Source organism: Taudactylus pleione, unplaced genomic scaffold (assembly GCF_031769625.1).
Source record: "Taudactylus pleione unplaced genomic scaffold, aTauple2 ptg000039l, whole genome shotgun sequence".
Taxonomy (NCBI): Eukaryota; Metazoa; Chordata; class Amphibia; order Anura; family Myobatrachidae; genus Taudactylus; species Taudactylus pleione.
Genome location: NW_028284441.1, coordinates 3239334 through 3260851, shown reverse-complemented (window position 1 = coordinate 3260851; position 21518 = coordinate 3239334). Strand labels below are relative to the sequence as shown.

The window sequence follows — 21518 nt, the reverse complement described above, 5'->3', positions numbered from 1 at the left end:
TCCCCAGAAAAACCTGCGATGATGGTGAAAAGTCCGACCTCTGACTTTTCGCCTCTAATTGAATATGGCCCATTGTCAATGATTTTTGACAAGTCGTACCATACGCACTACCGGACGACCAGGAGGTAAGGCAACGTTATTCATTAATGACTGAACGATGCACGTTATAGACTGTTTGTATATAGTCTGTGTGCACTATATCGTTTGTCTGGGAGTTCAAGGGAAATCGCGACGACCATCGCGGTGTTTGCACATCATCTAATGTGTACTCAGCTTAAGTATATGTAAGTGATGAAGGGTGGGATATGGCATAAGATCCCACTAAGGCAATGTGTTGATGGTTAAATGTGTTGATGATTCTGATATATCGCTAACTTGCCAGCGCCTTTTACTACCTCATGATTGAACTTTGTATAGAGAGAAAGGAGAAACAATTTTTCATCAAATAACCGAACTGTCCTCCAGCTTAGTTGAACATTGTCACACAGTAAAGAGTCTAATCAATATGCTGACAGAATGAAACTGTGCCATGACAATTATTTTTGCCTGTACTGTCTGTAACAGCGATTTTGTTGTCCGCAAAGTGACTTCTGCTACTTAATTATAGTGAAGAGCCAAAACTATCTGGGTACAATTACAGTTGTGCCGCAGCTTAGCCTCTCCAGCTAACGATCCCCTTACAGCAGATAATTAGGAGGTGTGCTAGACGCCGTTCCTGTTATTGAAGAGAACACACTGTGACAGTCATCCTGATATTTTCCCCACAGAATTACTTCTTGCTCTCATCATCAATGGACAAGACGGTCCGGCTCTGGCACATATCCAGGAGGGAGTGTCTGTGCTGCTTCCAGCATATAGATTTTGTTACAGCAATAGCTTTCCATCCAAGGGTAAGTAAACCTCTATGTGACAGCTAAATGCTGCTTGATGGGAAATGACGGACACTTTTCTTAGGAAATAGGGTTCTAAAGTGTATATAAGAGAATGTAATACCAACCGTTTACTTCCTGATATAACAGTAGATTCAAGTTTTAATGGTCTCCGGTGTGTGTTTAGAGCGGTATTTAGAAAACAATTTGTATCCTAACCCTAGAGGACGAAGGGGTTTGGGAGCTGCAGCTAGCCGTGTTCTGAGGATGCCGGAAGAGACTCCGCCATGAAAGTCACAGATTGTTTAATGATTACTGGCAGATGAGAACCTCCCAGTCTTTCAAATCTGCTTTTTATAGCTTTGTTTGTTTGTTTTTTATTACAGCTTTTAATGTATTCTTTCAGACCCTAATTGATTTTGTTGTAAAAACATTGGTTTAATTATGGTAAAATATATAGTTTTGTTGTTGTTGTTCTGTGTGTAACACGTTTGCTTGCTGTCTGGACACAGCTGGTGGTTGTGCGTTTTATTAGCTGCTATAAAAGGTTGTATAATTGTTCAGGGATGTTATGTTGCCTAATTTGCTGTACCAGGGGGCAGAGCAGGTTTTTCCATTTAGAACATGCAGTTTCCAGCACACATCTTCTGTCTTTAGTGGCTGATGTGAATGTGGCATCTTGCAAGTCAGCGGGTCAGTGGTACCAAGATTCATTAGAATTACTAGATGTTTTCATAGGAAACTGGTAGGGAACGAGCAATTTCTGTCCCATGATATTTGTATCTCCCAAAATGAACATGCCCCCTCTACATGTCGGCTACGTTGTACATGGTCAGTCTAATACCTCCTTGTGTTATAGCATAAGAAGGTAAATGTGCAACACTCTCCTACACAATGTTTCAGATAGCAGCATTTCCAGCTCCTTGGTGAATGTCATTGGTTCCTAATGAATTTTAAGGCTCCATTCAATATTTCTTCTATCCACAAAACAATGGTCTCATCTTTGTGAGGACATATGCACTTTAATTGATCAAGAATAATGCATAAAAATGTGTTTTGGTAAGTAAACAAGCATAGGGCCTGATTCAGCATGGACCGCAAGTCTGCAATCGCACGCACCCGCTTGCTGCGATAATATGCAAATGAATGCGATTGCAATCGTAGCACTATACCAAGATGCCCACCACTGTATAAAGCCGCCCACTTCCCATTACATACATCCGCAAGTCAGCGAAAACATCAGTAACATCGGACCCATGCGCACAGTTGTGGTTGAGCTGACACCATCTAGACCTCTGGCTGCGTATGTCATCGCAGGGACTTAATTATGCACGCCCCTGTAACGACGTTCAAATGCAGAGGCACGCCTGCTTTCCTTCAACAACCCTCCCTCTCCACACCAAACTACCTGTCAATCATTTTAGTGCCGCTGCGTGTCTGCTGCGTTCACATACCTGATCGCAGTGGCTGGCTTGCGCAGAACACGAACATTGACCGGTTGCTTGCGTTCGGCCAACCTGAATCAGGCCCATGTTGAATTCCTATGTTCATGGAGTGTTTCTTGGAAAAACCAGCCAAACATTCTGCCAGATGTCCTGGTAATGTGACCACTGGGGAGCGCTGTGTATAGGAGATATATATATATGTCTATATGGGTGTGTGTGTGTATATATATATATATATATATGTGTCTATATGTATATATATATATATATATATATGTGTCTATATGTGTGTGTATATATATATATGTGTGTATATATATATATATATATATATATATATATGTGTGTGTGTCTGTATTATTTTTACTGCATTCATAGGGTGAGTAATGTATACTTTTTATATGTGCATATACTGTATGTCAGATAATAGGGCTGTCTATGCAGAATAACATGCACATATTTACTGCGAACATGCAGAGTTATAAAGTGACATCCGATAAGTATACTTAAAACCTGATCTAGTTAGTGACATTTCTTAGACCTCTAGGGTAATTTTAGTGAATGGTGGCTCCTATATGATGACCTGTACTATCAATGATAACTCCTACAGTGTCTGTGTTGCTGGTTCTGTGCTTCACTCCAGATTCCTGGGCTAATCCCTTCATACAGTTGATGCTTTTTAACGAAGGCCTAAAGTTCTTTGTGTCTAATGATGTTAGATTGCAAAGTATATAGCATAAAGATAAATGCTACTATGTATGAAGTAGGGAACATTACTGATACATTATCTCTCTATAGAAATAAAAGTCTGGTTTCCTGACAAATGAGAGCTATTCTTCAGAATGTCCTACGCTACTTACAGTAACTAGTTATCATGGATATCTGTATACTGCTGTGTGTATAGTACAGCACCGATTTCAGACTTGTATGATACATCCCTAATAATATAGATGGGGCACTTTTGTTTTTTTCCTGTTAGTATAGATGCTGTTGAAACTTGGGAAGCAAGCAGAACTTCTCGAATCATAATATATATATTTCATTAACCATAAGCCCTTTCTCTGGAGCGTTACAATGTTTAAATATTTCCTGATGGTAGTCAGCCAGAGTAATTACCCCGGGATGGGGAGTCTGCTGCTGTCGGGTTGTGTAAATAAGGAGTGGACACTGCAATGCTTGATTAGACACTGATTCATTTGTAGGAGTCAGAATTCTGTTCTGCAATCTTAAATACAGTTTTGATTATCGGTGATTCATATAGCAATATGTTACATGTATCTGGTCCCTGTCTGTAGGATGACAGATACTTCTTGAGCGGTTCCTTGGATGGGAAACTTCGACTTTGGAACATTCCTGATAAAAAAGTTGCCTTGTGGAATGAAATCGATGGGCAGACGAAACTCATTACAGCAGCAAACTTCTGTCAGAATGGCAAGCATGCCGTGATTGGCACGTATGACGGGAGATGTATCTTCTATGATACAGAGGTACTAAGGCTTTTACCTGAGCATTAGGCTTTTGTCAGTCATGATGTTGAGGACCGTACAGTGGTGGGATGTTGAAAGTAGAGACATCGATTTAGATTTATTAAGGATTGAGTTATTAAAGCCGCGGGATCATCTGCTTTGAATACCCGCTCCTTGGTAAATCTGCCCCATCAAATTATTCTGCCTTTCCTACATTTGTTTGTTGTACAATTATCCTAATTCCAAATTAGCATCCATCCTTGGCGTCTTTCTCTCAAACAACCTCAACCTTCTGGCAGTAACAGAAACATGGCTCAAGCAATCAGACACTGTCTCAGTAGCAGCCCTTTCTCCATACCTGGAAACAGTAATGGAGTTGTGGGTGTAATATTTCTGGCGCAATATTGCACATTCTCATTTCTACCACAGGTTCCATCACTCAAATTCCCATCGTTTAAAGTACATGCTATCAAGATTTGCACCCCTTTCTCTCTGCATGTTGCTGCAATCTCTCATGCCCCTGGACCATACCAACAATTTCTTGTACTTTTCTCTGCCTAGCTTCCTCATGTCTTATCCTCTGACATCCCCACAATCATCATAGGTAATTTCCATATCCATATTGATAGACCACAATCTCCTTGTGCATCCAAACTAATACTCCTAACCTACTCTCTCCGCTTCTCCCAGACTCTTGTACTCATCAGCATGGCCACTAGATTATGCCCTGTTTCTGATCTTTCATTTTCCTTTCCCCCTTTCCAATCACAGCTTTATCACCTGCAAGCTCTCTTCTATTACTTCAAGCTCTCTGTTTGTTATTGAACTCTACTAAACATTTATTGACATGGCCTAATTGGGTGGTGGTCACAATATGTGTCAGGTGGAATGTTACAGTGACTATTAGGTCTTTAAGGGATGCAGTCGGGATGCCGATGGTCTAATCCCGACAAGTGTCTAATGACCGGCGTCGAAATCCCAACGCTGGTCATTAGACCTACGCCAGGAACCCGACACCCGGCTTACCTTTGATAAACTTGGCGCGGACAGCCGCGGGGAGGGGAGGGTTAGGTTTAGGGTTCCCGGGGGGGACTTAGAGTTAGGCACCCCCCGGGAGGTTAGGTTTAGGCTAGGGGAAGGGAGGGTTAGGGTTAGGCACCCCCCCCAGGGGACTTACGTTTATGCGGCGGGGAAGGGGGGATTAGGGTTAGGCACTTGGGGGGGAGGTTAGGGTTAGGGGGTAAAATTAGGTTAGCAAATACTTACCTTGGACGATCTGGATTTTCACCCCTGCCGGGCTGACGCTGTCGAGATTTGAACCACCGGCCATGCGTAAAATTGTATGTATTCCGTCTTTAACCAGGATGCTGGGTTTAATGATTTCAACAGGGTAACACAGCGGTATCCGCAGTAAGCAGAGTTGCGGTATTGCAGGGTATAACTGCAGTATTTGGATTTCTCTCCTTATGAGCTAAGTACTGTACATATGCGCTGTACTGTGACACACTTCACAGTAATGATGGTGCCAGTTGCACATGAGCAGTAGCACAGCGGTGACGTCATCAGGTCGGAGGTCACACCTCGCTCTAGGTCCTAGTACCAGCGTGGATAGTAGGGAGAGTAGACTGTTCCGGAGTGCACTGCTCTCTCATAACTTTCTCAAACCCGCAGCAATAGTAACCCCCATTCATTTTTAACAACTTTCCATCTCATTGCAACAAGTGATCTCATCAATTTTCTTTTTTACATTTTTTACTCCTGATACTGCTGTACCACACCTTAGCCAAACCCTATCAATAGCCCTTGATGAGGTGGCTCCGGCTACTCTTCACACTCAATGTCTGCTGGATGACCGCCATGGCACGCTAAAGTAACACAACACCAACAAATCTCTCATAGAATAGAACATCATTGGCATAAATCTTGTACTCCTAATGGCTTCCTCCCGTGTAAGGTATCCACAACCTGCGTTGAAAGGTTCAAAACACTGTCAAACAAACATTTCCATTCTCTCTTCCTACATTCATACCTCTCCTCTATCTTTCACAATTTGGCCGTGCCCAGTCTCCTGAGCTCATCCCAACTCCACTAAAATAGTAATCTTTCTCTACTGAACTTCACATCATTATTCAAGCAGGCAGTGATTACTGCTAATCTGAGAAACACAGTTCTGACCCAATTTGCTCAAATTACTGTCCCATCTCTCTGCTCCTTTGGCCCTGAAAGCAGATTGAGAGACTTGCCCACACCCACCTCACACACTTTCTTGATTCGCACAACTTATTGGTCCCAATACATCACAGGGCTGCACTGAATAAGGTGATTTGATAACTGCTGTCTAAAGGCAATTTTACTCACTTCTAATTTGCTGGAACTCTCTGCTGCATTTTACACTGTTGTCCACTCTCTTCTCATAACAAGCTCTACAGTCACTAGGTGTTCAGAACACTGCCCTATCCTGGTTCTCATCCTACACATCAAATCACTCTTCTCTGGATCCACCTCCTCTTCCTCTATCAGTTGAAGATCCACAAAGCTCCATGTTAGGTCCTGCTTTTCTGTATCTTTACCACTTCTCTCTGTAATCTAATTCGATTTGGATTTCAGTATCATCTATATGTGGATGATGCCTAAATTTGCTTATCTTCTCCAGATCTCTCACCCTCCATGTTTGCTCACGTTGAATGTCTTTCTGCCTCTTGTTCTTGGATATCATCTTGCCACCTCAAACTCGTTCATTATATTTCCACCAGACAGTAGTACTGTAGCTACCAACCTGAAATATCTTTCTGTGGACACACACGACCATAAACCCTACCCTTTAAGAAATACACCCAGAATGTGCCCCTCTCTCACATAAAACACTGCAAAAACTTTTATTAATGTAATTCTCTACCACATTGGTATCCCCCTAAATAGATCTTCACCCCTACAGTCATTGTTGAATGCAGCTGTTAGGCTGAACCGCCCCGCAAAAACATTTGTTCTGCTGCTCCGCTCTTGTCAGACTCTCTATTAGTAATTTTTTTTTTTTTTTTACCATATTCTGTATAAAATACTTATATTTACACATTATTTACGAAACTACATCAACATACATCTCCATCTTCCAGCTCTACCCCTCCGCTCTGCACATGATCTGCGTCTCTCATCCACTAACATTACCTGCTCCTATTCACAGTTACAGGACTTTAGTCGGGCTGCCGTAAAATAAAAATAATATACAGTACATTGCTTCCAGGTTAATAAATAGAAGATTCTATTTTCTTTAGCCAAAAGTAAGATCAATGGTGTTAGCCGACGTGTTCCACTAAATTTTCTTTTTGGTTTTTCAGCATTTAAAGTACCACACTCAAATACACGTACGCTCCACTAGAGGGCGAAACAGGGTTGGCAGAAAGATCACTGGAATAGAGCCATTGCCAGGAGAAAATAAGGTGACTTTCTCTCGTATATCCTTTCACCCTCCTTAAATTTTAGGCGGAGAGTTATTAAATCTTGGAAAGAGATAGCAACCAATTAACGTCGAACTATCATTTTACAGGCCGTGCTATAAAAATGACAAAAGCTGTTTGGTTGTTATGAGCAACTTGTCAACGTTCTCTCTCTCCAGGATTTGATAGCTACGCCCCGTAGTTTCCAACCGATCTCTCTCGTTTCCTAACTTTTTTTTTTTGTTTGTTTGTTTCAGATCTTGGTAACATCTAATGATTCAAGAATAAGGCTGTATGACCTAAGAGATTTATCCTTATCCATGAAGTACAAAGGCTGTGTGAACAGCAGCAGCCAGATAAAGGCCAGTTTTAGGTAAAGGGAATATACTGGGTGAGAGCTGTCTGTATATGTGTATATGGAATGTCAGGCTGCATGGGTGATGGCACATGGTGGGTGTCCTGTTCTTCTCTCATCAGGCTGTGATTGCAGCATCTCCTGCATGGCACCATACAGCATCAGTACTGACCTGGCCATTCATATCACATGTGCAAGTGTTACGCCTCAACATATAGCAGCAAAACAAATGTTGTTGCTCCACAATTTGTTTGAAGTAATGCAACTAAATAGATTCTTTGAATCGCGCTATATTGACTTGTTATATTGACAATGGTTAATACTTATTTGCATGAAAGTGACCAAATATGTGAGAGCTTCTAGGAAACTGGTAGGAAGTGCCTGTGCCATGCATGTGTGACGTCACTATACATAGTCTCCACTCATGATGTCTCCACAAGAGCCTGCAGTATACAGTGTCTGATTTGCAGACCCTGAACGTGTAAGGCATCTGTGAGATTTCATTTATCTTTAGTAAATGCAGTCTCATAGGTACAGATCTAGATGAAATCATGGCATGCCTGTCAAAAATAAATATACTGTGTATATATTTATATATATTTTGTTTTCCAAACTTGCATCAAGTGTCAGAAATGTATTCTACATGTATTCTAGGGGTGGGGTATATATGGAGGAGGACCCTAAGGCATCCTGGGAGCTGAAGCTTTAACTGTTTGGTGCCTGGTCTCCAACTATAATATCCCCCATGGTATCCCTGTGGATCCCTATGGACCCTGAAGAAGAATGGCAAAATAAATGGCATTGAGGTTTATTATGTGCAATATATAAACCTCAGTTTTTATACATATATCTACAGTTTGGAGTGCAGTTTATTTTGATATTCTATATATTGACGTCTTGGAAATGCCCAGACATGCATCAGTTGTAATCTGACATATCGTGAGTCGGTTTGAACAGTGGCTAGGCTGCTCATGGCAAGGCGTCGTGAATTATTGGAGTTTGAGCAGGGTACGGTAGTGGGTGCTCGACGGATGGATCATTCCATTTCCGAAGTTGTGCGGACATTCAGCATTCCTCAATCTACAGTGCCATGTGTAATGGGAATACCTCATTGAAGGCATTACCACCCACCGGGGACAGCTCAGTGGCCAACCACGGCTGCTTAATGATTGTGACCAGCGGTGTCTGGACAGAATTATCCGTAATAACATTCAAGTGATACTGGCTCAAATCGCTTCCCACGTTCAATGCAGGAGGTACCAGACACATATCCAGCAGGTCAGAGCAGCATTTTTTAGTTTCCATAGGATATGGGAGCAGACGATCCACCAGAGTGCCCTGTTAATATTATGACACCGGACACAGCGCCTCACCTGGGCTTGTGATGCCACTAATTGGACCCTGGAAGATTGGCAACAAGTGGCGTGGTCCAATGAGTCACGGTTCCATTTGTTTTGGGCTGATGGTAGGGTTCGGGTGTGGCGGAGTCACCATGAGGCTATAGACTCTAGTTGTCAACAAGGCATCATGCAGGCTGGTGACGGTTCCATAATAGTGTGGGGGTCTGTTCACTTAGCATGGGTTGCGTCCGTTGGTCCACCAGAACACGTCATTGACCAGTAACTGCTGTGTTGCTATATGCAGCCCTTCGTAGACTTCATGTACCACCTCAACAGTGGAATATCCCACCAGGGTAATGCCCCGTATCATCTGTTTCAAGTTGTCCAGGATTGGTTAGAGGAGCATTCTGGAGAGTTCCGACAAATTGTGTGGACGCCACGTTCACCTGACATGATCACAATCGAGCATTTATGGGACGTGGTGGAGAGGTCCATTCGCACCCAAGATCCTACATCTACAAATATCAAGGAGCTGTGGGAAGCTATCCAGACCAGCATAGGTTAACATCTCTCCACAGGGCTTTCGTCCACTTGTTCAATCGATGCCACATCTAGTTGCTGCACTGTTGCGTTGGAGGGGGTCCTACACGATACTAGACATCTATCTCATGACTCTTGGCACTTCAGTGTGTTTTTACATATTCTGATTGGTTTAGATTTGTTATGATTTATTTTGGGATTCCTATATTTTGCTAATATTGTTGATGTTGGGTAGTATCTAATTGCACTAGCAGTTTTCAGCAACATATAATATTCAAATCAAGCAAGTCCAGTTTTTGTAATAGTAATTACCCTTTTCTTAATTACCTATTATGGTGCACTGCCTAATCCTGACCGTTTTTTCAAGTGCCTGTTGGAGCTGGACATTTTCTATGGTAGGCTGTTAGTAGCTCCACTGATTTTTTTTTTTTTTTTTTTTAAAAACATGGTCTCCTTAACCGTATCCCTGGGGCAGACTCTGGGATTGCTGTGGTAACACCTCTGGCTACAGGTGTCTGCCTCCACTGTGGGACATGTTCCAGGGGGACCCGTCACAAGCTGGTGTCTGGGAAGTGCCCTGAGACCTTCTAGAGAATAGTGCCATATACATAGTTATTATTATCCCAAACTCCACTTGCCATCAGACAGAGAAGCTCAGACTGTAGTCCAGACATTTTGTAGTGGGCACGTTGCCTTTAGTTGAAATAACGAAAAGCTATTAATTACTGTAAGTCGCGGTCACTGCCCCTCCAACTGCTGATACGGAATAAAGATCTGTTGGTGGATTCTGTCCCGATACACGTCTTTTCAGGAGGATGGTGACTCAAGTAATCAGGGAATTGAAGCTTTAGTCAGGGCTGTTAAACAGGTTTTACTCGCCAAAGAAACTGAAGATCCTGTACTTCCAGATACCTCCCAATTTAAACATAAGAGGAAGCCAGTAGTGTCAGTTCCATCTTCCCACCAAATGAAGGATCTACGATGTGAAGCATGAACTCGCCCAGATCATAATTGCATACAAGCTTAAATCTCTCTCTCCTCTTCCAATGGCTTACAGGCCAAAGTGGTAGTATTCTCTAGTGGATTCTCCTATTACGTGTCTGGATAGGACTAGATCCATTCCTGGACTTGGGTTTGCTTCTCTTAGAGATAGTACTGAACATAAGTTTCAGGCCACCTTAAGGAATATTTTCACTACTACGGGTGCTGCCTTTAGACCCATTCTAGTCTCTGATTGGGTAAACAAAGCAGTGGAGAGGTGGGCATATCAGCTGAAAGAAGGGCTTTGTTCAGGCAGTCCACGAGTTGAGTTGGTCTTTTTGGGGAGCACATTTGTGAATCTGCCAACTACTTAAGGGAAGCAGCCATTGATGCGCTGGCCCAGCCAGACTTTCTCTTTGGTTTTGGCATGCTGATGCATGATGGGTTTTCCCCCCACCATGGAGATTCTGCGTCAGAGCCCATCTTTTACAGGTCAGATGGTTAGAGACCACTACCAAGGCTCAGGTGAGAAATATAGTTTCTTCTGGTTACAAAATAGACCTTTTAGGGTTTCCTCTGCAATGGCTTTACACCACGGTCTGCCTTCAGATCAACTCAAGGGTCTCACTGTGAAGAAAGCGGTCCAATCTTTGATTTCCACAGAGGTCATCATTCCAGTTGTGGTGGATCAATAAGGAAATGTGTTCTATTCCAATCTCTTTGGTTCAGAAGCCATTTAAATTTCAAGCCCCTCCAGTAGGACTAGGTACAGCTTCTGAGGCCTTCACAATAATTATATATGTCATTATTTGAGAACCAGGTGAGTGACTGTTCCATTTTTGGATGATCTAATGATAAATGCTCCTTTTTCAGAAATTATTAATTCTCATATGTCCAACAGGTTGATTATCAATGTTTTAAATCCAGCCTGGTTCATCTCAAAGGATAGTGTTTCTAGGCATGGTTTTCGCTTCCCATTGTCAAAGGGTATTTCTTCCTCATATAAATATTTTCTCACTATCGGCTTTGGTCCATTTGGTTCTGAAACAAAAACGTTTCAGTTCATCTTCGCAGAAGAAACTTCTAGGCAAAATGGTTTTCACTTCAAGGCGGTTCAGTACACTCATATCCATTCATGGGAATTACAGATAGACTTTCTCTCAATGTGGAACGGATTTCCTCTGCACTTTTCCTAGCACATTCTCTTTTCCCAAAAGCTCTCCTCTCCCTCTCTTGGTGGTTGCAGCCCACCCACCAGACCAAGGGCTGGCTGTAGTCCATCTAGGACTGCACTCTAGTCCCAGGGAGTGGGGAGAAGTCGCACTCCAATCTACGTTCCAGGGATGTTGGACTCGAGAACAGTCTGTCCTCCCTATCAATGTTCTAGAGCTGAGAGCAGTCTTTAACGTTTTAACCAGAGCTCAGAGTCGTCTTCAGGGAAAAAAACGATGCAGATTCATTCAGGTAATGCCTCAGCGGTGGCATATCTGAATCACCAAGGAAGCACCATTAGTGCCCAGGCTATGAGGGAGACCTGCAAAATCATGAGCTGGGCCGAACAGCACTTGCCTGCCATTGCCCCTGTTTTCATTCCAAGAGTCTAAAATTTGGAGGTGGACTATTTGATCAGAAAAGCTCTTCACCAGTAGATTGTATTATCCATCTGGAGGTTTTCCAGCACCTGGTGGACCAGTGGCGTTTAAAAATCGAAATCAAGAAAATTCCTGCATCCTAAACCCTTACAAACTATTGGATTTTTAGGTTTTGTTATTCTTCCCCCCTCTTTTTCCTTTCGTTTGGCTAGGCTTTTTTTTCTATAACAGGGTTTTTGGAAGTCTGATTGAGATCTTTCAAAGTTCAAATCTCTCTGCTTGCTTTTCAAAGTTGATTAGTCTTGATCCCAGAGGTACAACCTTTCTTGCGAGAGGTCCTCCATGTGAGCCTCCTTTTATTCCTCCGGTAGCTTCTTGGAACTTTAACATAGTCCTTCATACCTTAAATTAGAATATGTAAATCCTTGAACTCAGTATTCCATGTAGATACTTCATGTCTACTATCTTTTGTACATTTCCTCAGCTAGGTGGGTTTTAGGAGTCTTGTTCTGCCACTTATACCCCTTTCACACCAATCCCGAGTCCGACCTGGGATTTTGAACACAGGTCAGTCCCGGACGAGATCCGGGTCAGACCTCGTTACACTGTACCTTCGACCCAGGTTATTCCCGGGTAGGCCCCATTCACACTGCACCAGGGTCTACCCTGCTAAACTTGTGAGGTCATAAAAAGTGGGTGGTGACTGCTCCACAGCCACCAGTCGGCTCATTTGAGGCATGACCCAGGTCAGATAACACTGCACCGTGACCCGTTCGTTCCCATGTCCAACCCTGGTCGCAACCAGGGTTGGATTCCAAGGTCACTTGACCTGGGTTATTTTTCAAGGATCCTTTTTCACTGAGCTGCGACCCGTCTTACCCGGCAATAACCCGGGTTATTTTGGCAGTGTTGCATGAAGACCAGGCAGTGCTTAGGACGAAACCATGCGTTCTACCAAAGGTAATCTTCAAGATTTATATATATTATATATATATATATAGGCATTCTGCATATTATTTTAATCAGCAGAAGCTGCTTGTGCTATCTATTCGCATCGCTGTGCAAATAAGACGCAATTGAAGGTAAAAATACGCACGAAAATACGCTCTGTGCTACTGAGTCATACTGAGCTCCCGTGTTGTGTGGCACGACTTGTAGCGCACGTAGGATAGGTGTATGTGGGCACATCTGTACTGTTAAATCTCTTTCTGCGATTCCATGGGGATGCTGGATGCTCTTCCTATGCTTTTTTGTTATACAGTATATATTATTGTTTTACATTACTCAATCTGTTTTTTGTTTGGGATGGTTTCCGTTCTCTCCTTTCTTCCTGTGCTTGGCCATGGTCTTTGGGGCTTTTTTAGAAACTGAAAGAGCTAAGTAGCGGAGTATAGTAGGGGAGGAGACAAAGTTCAAGAATTTTAGCATTTTAAAGTGCCAGGCTTCTCGCACCACTTCCTATACTCCTGTGTTCCCTATGGAATTGGAGAAAGGGATTAAATGGGAAGTACAAAAGTACTGCTTTTTGTGAAGCTTCCCTTTTAAAATGTATCTCTAACTGCACCTGATTTACCTCCTACAGTATGTGAAGCTTCCAGTTTAGTTTATAAAAGGGTGTCCTTTTTTTCTTTATCCTTTCAGCCATGATTTTACATATATCGTTAGCGGTTCTGAAGACAAATATGTTTATATCTGGAGTACGTACCATGACCTAAGCAAGTTCACCTCCGTACGAAGAGACCGCAATGATTTCTGGGAGGGGATTAAAGGTATGCTATGATAATTGTGCGGTCTTTTAGATAATATAATAATAGTGGAGTCTTTTTAGATAACTATATAATAACTGTAACTGGCCTTTTTAAATTAAACAAGTATAGTGTTTACCTTCAGTATTTATGTTCTCATTAGGGAGAGTGGCCAGAGTGGTCTCCCTAATATTGCTCCTGGCCAAGACGTTAATGTGACTTTCTGAGACCTGCTCCTTTTGGAAATTCCTCTCTATCAAAAATAAATAGCCGGTTACTTTTCATGTGTTCATCTTGTTCTTCTAGCACATAATGCAGTTGTCACATCGGCTATCTTTGCCCCAAATCCTAGCCTGATGATATCACTAGACCCATCCTCTGAGAGGCAAGACACTGACAGCAAGGATGAAGAAGGGGAGTCTGTAGATAACATACCTTCTGGTGAGTGATTTATTTTCATTATGATTTCAATTTGTATGTTAATGCTGTTTATTTTTCTAAAATAGTTCCCCTACAGCCTTTATTTTGCCTTCCTGCCTCCATCTTCTTATTACAGAGTTGTTTGCTGAGTTACTAAGACTGACACTTCATTCATCTTTGCGAGTCTTAAGGGTCAAACACCGTTGAATACTTGCAGAAGATTTTGGGATGGAGTCCTCGGTGATAGGTGTCCTTGTCAGTGGGTTGATTTGCTATGGCAATAAGCAGGATCAGGCAGCGTGGGCAGGGGGTTGTTGGGTTAGGGTGGTGGCTAGAATCTCCCCCTTGGAACAGGGGGTCACTGCACTCACACTTGCTCCTTATTTGCAGACTGGTGTGATCTGTTGCGTTTTTCACAGCGGGACAAATATGTAACAATTGCTATCCGTGCTATAGAGCGAGATGGGGGGGAGAGATGGGGGAGAGAACGAGCTGGAGCGATATAGAGAGAGGGTCTAATTCAGACCTGGACACAAGTGCAATATGTTTTACTTAGGCGCATGTGTCTCGATGGTCCCCATCGGTGGATGCAGATCGGAATTGCATGAAATTCCATGCAGTTCCGATAGGCGTTCCTGGACGGGGTGTGGGTGACTCGAGACGGCGGGCGCGTTGTATAAAAACTGCATGTATTTACACATTACATATAGTGTCAGCTGCCTTAAAATATCTCATGCTCATATTTTTACAATTGTATTTAAGAGAACAATTATTTAACACCCATGATAATGTATTTGATATACTGCTTTTGCACATATCACGGAGTATATCCAATGCAGCTGATTACAGAATGGGTAATTGTCCCTCTGTACCCCTCTGCTTACGACTTAAGTCTTCATCCATAATAGGTAACAATTATTTTAGATATTTGAGACCATCTCATAACTTTTTCAGAATATTTTCACTCTTTATGTATTAGCAGATATTTGCCTTAATTTAAACAATATTTTACACCTATATGTATGAACATGGTCGCTACTCAATAATAACCATTAATAATTGAATGGAAATTTTTATCAAAAGTGGAATATTAATATTCACATTTTTTACATATTTCAGAAGGGGTTATAGTTAAAATGCCGGTGGACGGGGTGTCCAAGGGATGGGGGAGTTGGGTTTAGGCACCCCCCCCGGGGATGGTTAGGGTTAGGCTACAGGGAGGGGGGTTAGGTTCAGGCACCACCGGGGAGGAGGTTAGGGTTAGGCACCCCCCTCCCCCCTCCCAGGAGAGTTAGGTTAAGTGTGCGGGCAGGGAGGGGTGAAGTCTAGGCACCACCAGGGCAGGGTTAAGGTTAGGCACAACTAAAGCAGAGCTAGGGAGAGGATTAGGGTACAAACCTTCAATGTCGGATCCTTCAGTGTTCGGGCTCCCAGATTTAAAACGGTGCCTATATCATCCCCCCAATCCTATAGAGATATATATCTATCTATGTATAGAGATATATATATATATATATATATCTATCTCCATGTATCTCTATCTATAGGGGTGTTTTCTATTGTTCTGAGTGCCGGACATTCGGATTTAATATGTGTAAATATTTATATTAGTGGGGAATTCAATTCATTGCGATGTTGAATAGCCGCTGGGGGGAGCTCCTGAAGCTATTCAATTCAACGCGGTGTTTGGGTGGGCTAAGTATTTCTTCTCCCCCCTGGGGATGCGAGGAGAAATCAGACAAAAGTGTCAGGCGCTGCTGTTTACCTGCTTAGTGCGGCGCTAACAGCCGCACATCTGGCACTTTAGTCAGAGAATGCCGGTTCTCGCGCTTAAACACCCATGTTAAGTCGTGAGAACCGGCATTCTCAAACATAACAGCGCACTGAATTGAATTCCGCCCATAGATGCATATTTAGATAACACAATGTCCTCAAAATACATGAACAATGTGCTGTCCTGCGAGACCTGATGTGATTATTGTTTTTCCAGGTGCTTTGAAGTCTGATCACACAGAAGTGCTTCTGTCTGCCGATTTCACGGGCGCCATCAAGGTGTTCATTAACAGGAAGAAGAATATATCTTAAGCCCTATTTTGATGGAATAAACCTGTACTTATTATAGTAGCCACCAATCACAATAAAAGATAAACCTACATTGACCTGTGGATATTACTGCAGCTGCCGCCTCTGCACATGAAGATGCTGTTTGTGGATAATGGGTCTTTGTTTTAAAATTCAACCCTGCAGTAATATTGTGACTAGCAAGTGTGTGCGCTGATAAGATCTCTCCTGACCACTTCTTCCAGTGACTTTCTTTCTGCAATTTTTTCTTTTCTTCCTTTATTCAAGTAACATTTAACGATCAGCTGTAGATGGCTGCTTAAGAAAAATGTTTGGATATCCATCTTCTGTTTTATTCCACGTCACCGTTCTTTAACCAAAATGCTCCGTAAAGCTGCCTTTAGTTGGTAGAAGTATTTAGGTCCCAGGTAGGACGTAGGGTGCAGTGTTACACATGCATTAATATGATGAATTACAGAAAATCAGAGCTTTGATTTCAGTAATTTTGCATCTTGCTAAAAAAAAAAAGCATTCATCCTCCACAACCCAGTGCTGATCAATATAATCCTGTATAGATATGCTAGAAAATTGCTTTGCAGGTCCGTTCTTGCCTTGAAGGAGGTTCTTGAGAGAGAGGTTTATAGTATAGTGTATGTACTAGTGCTATGTTACAGGTAAAGAACACTACTAAGTACAATGTCTTTTTCTCCACCAATGATCCTCCCTTAGAATTCAGTTATTCTCAAAATTCTTATATACAATACATCTTTATTGTCCTCAACAAAACAACAATATTTGCCAACGGAATTAAGTAGAGTAAAACACTCCGGCACAGTAAAACAAGCAAAATACTTTCACCATACATCTAGAACAGTACATTTTGACAATTCAGCAAGTGAACAGCTGTAGGAAAGAATCTGTTATAGAATGGCTTTGTACGTGATCTCATAATCCTAAATCGTCTATTTGATGAAAGCTTCTCAACATGTAATTTGAGTGATTAGGGTCCAACAAAATACCCCTGGTTCTTTTTAACACTCTTCTCAGAGAGAGCTTAAATTTAATTCAATTTTACACCAGTCACTCTCCCTGCAGCATTTACTACACATTCGAGAGCAACCCATTAAACTCCCCATACAGTTGCCAAACCATACCGTGATCCCATACGTCAGGACACTTTCTGAAATGCCACAATTGAAATTTAGAAGGGTACTTTTTACTCAAGCAGGCCGCCCTCAGGCTCCTCAAAAAGTAAAGGTGTTGCTGCGCCTTTTTTTTTACCAAAAGTGTTTAAGGACCATATGAAATTCTTAGTAATCTGGATCTTGAGCAAATGATATAGAATCTAAATCTGTTTTATTTATATATCTTTTCATTATGATGCACTTTTTGTTTTCTATATTAGGTGTCCTATTGAGTATCTAAAGCTGCCCACACACATAGCGATATTTTACCCGATCTGGCCGATTCGACACATTGGAACTACAGATCGTGTAAAATATGGCCAAATTGTGAGTCCCCACTCACGATCACGATGCTATGCGCGTCCCTGCTGGTCGCACATCGCATCGTCAGATCTGCTGTGCAGTAGGGCAGATCTGACAATCTAGGAGGCGATGCACTGTGAAAGTCTGGATGCAGGAGAGATCGTACGAAGATTGGACACCAAATTGTGTGCAGATTGTGTGCAGAGCTGCCGGGGAGAGTTTCAAGGGAAATCGTACACATCGGCTGATCGTGTGCAGATCGCTATGTGTGTGGCCAGCTTTACACCCAATTAGTCTTTAAGTAGAGTTTCCCAAACTCCACCACTACAGTCCAGGTTTTAAGGCTATCCATGCTTGAGCACAGGTGACTTAATTAGGACCTCAGTCAATTTGATTTAACCAAGCATGAATATCCTTAAAACCTGGACTGTACTGGAGGAGTTTGGGAACCTCTGGTGTAAAGTAAGCCAGTTCACATAACACTAGTGAGGTGGTAAAACACATCTATTTTTAAATTGCGAGCTTCTGTATTGAAAATGGACATCCAGTGGAAGCCGTTATAGTGTGTACTGAATTTATATCCGTGACACTGCAGACCAGCACTTCACTAGTAGTCCTTCTGAAGCACGAAGTGAATTCCTGCTGAATTGGTGGCCTGCATTTTCGTGGCTATGATTCAGCCTGTAGAATAGCTTTCTCTGTTGTGTGTAGCTTTTAGTGACACTTTAAAATTACAACAACTGCAATCTGCATTAGTAAATTGGAGATGACTGCAGTGCTAATATAAATCTGTGTAATTACTGCAAATGAGTTAACCAGAGTATGTCGTTGTATTCAGATTACTGAATGTAACCTATATATTTTTCACGGTGCATTGTCTGGATGAGGGGTGGGGGTTGATCCCTTCAGAAATCTCTTTATTGCAAATATTAAGGGTTGTGCATAATTTATCATTTGAAGCCTAGAGATTCACTATTCATGTATGTTTGTTTTGGTAACACATTGTAAGAGGGACACATTACCTTAATGGCACACAGTTGCACAGCATGAACCTTTGCTGGTCTTAATGATTGACCTGACACTAATCGTGCTAGATGTTGCTAAGATTCAGAGTACATTTACAATCTTAGAGTATTTTAAGGCATACCGCCATTTAGTAAATAGCGACCCAAATCAAATGTTTAGTTTATTTTCAGGTGTTTAGACGCTCTACTTTTTTTTTCTTTTCCTGTACATCTTCAGATTTCTGGTGGTTGTACCTAATTTTAGAATCAGTTGTACATATATCATTTTTAATGGGGTCAATGGATTTTTTTTTTTTATTTGTACGATCTGCAATATGATAATTTGTTGGCTGCTCCTTGCTCCATCTCCTTTTCTGTTGTGTGATCTGTAACACTTGCTTTTTATACTAGGGCACAATATTTCTGTGTAATAAGTAGAAGGGAAATACGGTATCTCATTCCTTAAATTCATGCACCAGGGGAGAGTCAGTGACCTTATTACTTTCAGGTGGCCAGAGGCTTATTTTTGTTTTCCTTTTAGTTCTGTGTTTGGTTTTCCTCTTGCACCTCCACCTGTGTAAAAAGATACATTTGTTTACATTTTGTAACTACTGTAGTAAAGTGGAAGTTTTTTTTCTTGTTTTAGATATCCTGGATAATGAAAATTGTATGTAAATATTCTCACTAAATACCAATGAAGTAACAGCCTGGGATGTCCCGGCAGTACATGTTATTGATGGTTACTAGTGTAACACAAAAAAAAATACACAAAAACAAAGTCTTATCATTAAAAGTCTATCACAGAAAAGATTATATCACTTATTTGTTGCTTACAATTTTATGTGTGCATTACTGTGTTCATAAAGTACACTGCATTTATGTTCCCTGGTGTTGACTTGTGGCTAGGTTACATATACCTGGCTGATCAAGGCCGAGAGAGCCTAGTGAGGGAGGGGATCTAGTGTGTGGAAAGAGGGGGTGTGTGGTGAAACATGGAGATAACACTAGGGCTGAGAGACCTACAGGTAACTATCCAGAGGAGGATGGAGTTTGGGGATGTTACCCAGTGGAATTGTTGGAGTAGTGTCCTTGGTGCCTGCTCATGCCATCTTAATTGCAAATGAATATGGAGGGATGCTGCTGGTATGCAGATATTATTCTTTATTTATATGGTACAGGTTGAGTCTCCCATATCCAAAATGCTTGGGACCAGGGGTATTTTGGATATCGGAATATTCCGTATTTTGGAATATTTGCATAATATAAAGAAATATCTTGGGTATGGGACCCATATCTAAACACATAATGCATTTATGTGTTATATACACCTTATACACACAGCCTACAGGTCATTTTATACAATATTTTTAATAATTTTGAGCATCAAAAAAAGTTTGTGTACAAACATGAAATTCATTTATGTTTCATATACACCTTATACACACAGCCTGAAGGTTATTTTATACTGTATTTTAATGATTTTGTGCTCTAAAAAAAGTTTGTGTACATTGAACCATCAGAAAGCAAAGGTTTCACTATCTCAGTCATACTAAAAATATTCCGTAATTCGGAATATTTGGATATGGGAGACTCAACCTGTACCACCAGCCTTACAAAGTACAGAAACATTGTGAACATAAAACACAGGAACGAAAGTGACACACAATACAGAACATTGCGTAACATGGACATTGTTTATAAACATTGCGGCATCCGCAGTCATAATGCTCAAATAGGCAGCAGGGTGGCAGAACCCAAAGCTTGGGTGGTGTTGTGGGCAGTGGGGAGGAGGTGATTGTAGAAGCAAGGGAAGGAAAAGCATATGAGGGGTGAGGGCCCTGCTCGTGAGAGCTTACGGTGTAAAGGAGAGAGGAAGGCTACATAGTAATGGCTACTGTCACTTCCTATCCTCTCTGCGGCCTTATTTTCTGCAAATCTGAGTCCTGATAGTCTCAGCATAATGTCATTGCTTTCCCCAGTCTCTGGTCACTACTCAGTAGTAGCAATTATTATATATACATCCTGTTATACCACAAATATTCTCATGAACATTTCCATAATAACATTGTTCGGGCGCTAATTTATCCCCGCGATCGGCAAGAAACTGCTGTTTTTTGCCGATTATCGCCTAGGATAGCTCTCCTGAAAACACATAGGAGCTGCGATAAGCTCGCGGACCTATGTGTTTTCTGCTTTTTTTTGGTGAAAAAAAACTGCATTTTATCATGGATTAGTTTTCGGGACCCATCAGGTCCAGAAAAATAAAACCAGATAAGTGCCGGCGCCGGGCCAAATTTGCGGCTAATTGGATAGCCCCAGGCGAGGTAATTAGCTGCAGTAATTTACTGCGGCTAATTGGATACCCCCTATAGGAATATATAGAAAATAATCTGATTACACGCTTTTGAAATGATCTCTGAGAAGAGGCTGTTTTACACATACATTTATTTACAGAAGTGGCAAAAGGCTTTAATCGCTCAGATACTATCCACAGGGGAAACCAGAGATCACCAGATAGTTATTCTAGAAGCTCAATGTTCTAGACCCACAATAGAATAAGTATATTGTTTGAAATACAGAACTATTGATCCTCCACTTAGACATTCTTCTAAATTTAAGCAGTGCCGTGGTTATGAAGAAATAGTTAGATCTTATGTATTTCACAATAAAGGAGCCGGCAATAAACCGTTGTAACCTTCACTGTCCCTGTGTGATACAGCAATGCCACTATGCAGGTATGCAATAAATAAGCCCTGATATTGTATTTATAATCTATCTG

General features: G+C 41.7%; 1 protein-coding gene across 1 annotated transcript in view; it reads left to right on the top strand.

The window, feature by feature from the left end:
- The window catches only part of WDR44 (WD repeat domain 44), a 93454-nt gene extending 73917 nt beyond the window's left edge, over nucleotides 1–19537 (top strand). Inside the window, exons 14-20 of the mRNA XM_088452960.1 lie at nucleotides 768–890; nucleotides 3610–3801; nucleotides 7116–7217; nucleotides 7472–7587; nucleotides 13664–13791; nucleotides 14074–14208; nucleotides 16178–19537. Coding sequence (XP_088309086.1) covers nucleotides 768–890; nucleotides 3610–3801; nucleotides 7116–7217; nucleotides 7472–7587; nucleotides 13664–13791; nucleotides 14074–14208; nucleotides 16178–16272 — 891 coding nt within the window. The 3' untranslated portion in view covers nucleotides 16273–19537. The remainder of the gene's footprint in view (nucleotides 1–767; nucleotides 891–3609; nucleotides 3802–7115; nucleotides 7218–7471; nucleotides 7588–13663; nucleotides 13792–14073; nucleotides 14209–16177) is intronic.
- The last annotated feature ends 1981 nt before the right edge of the window (nucleotides 19538–21518 follow it).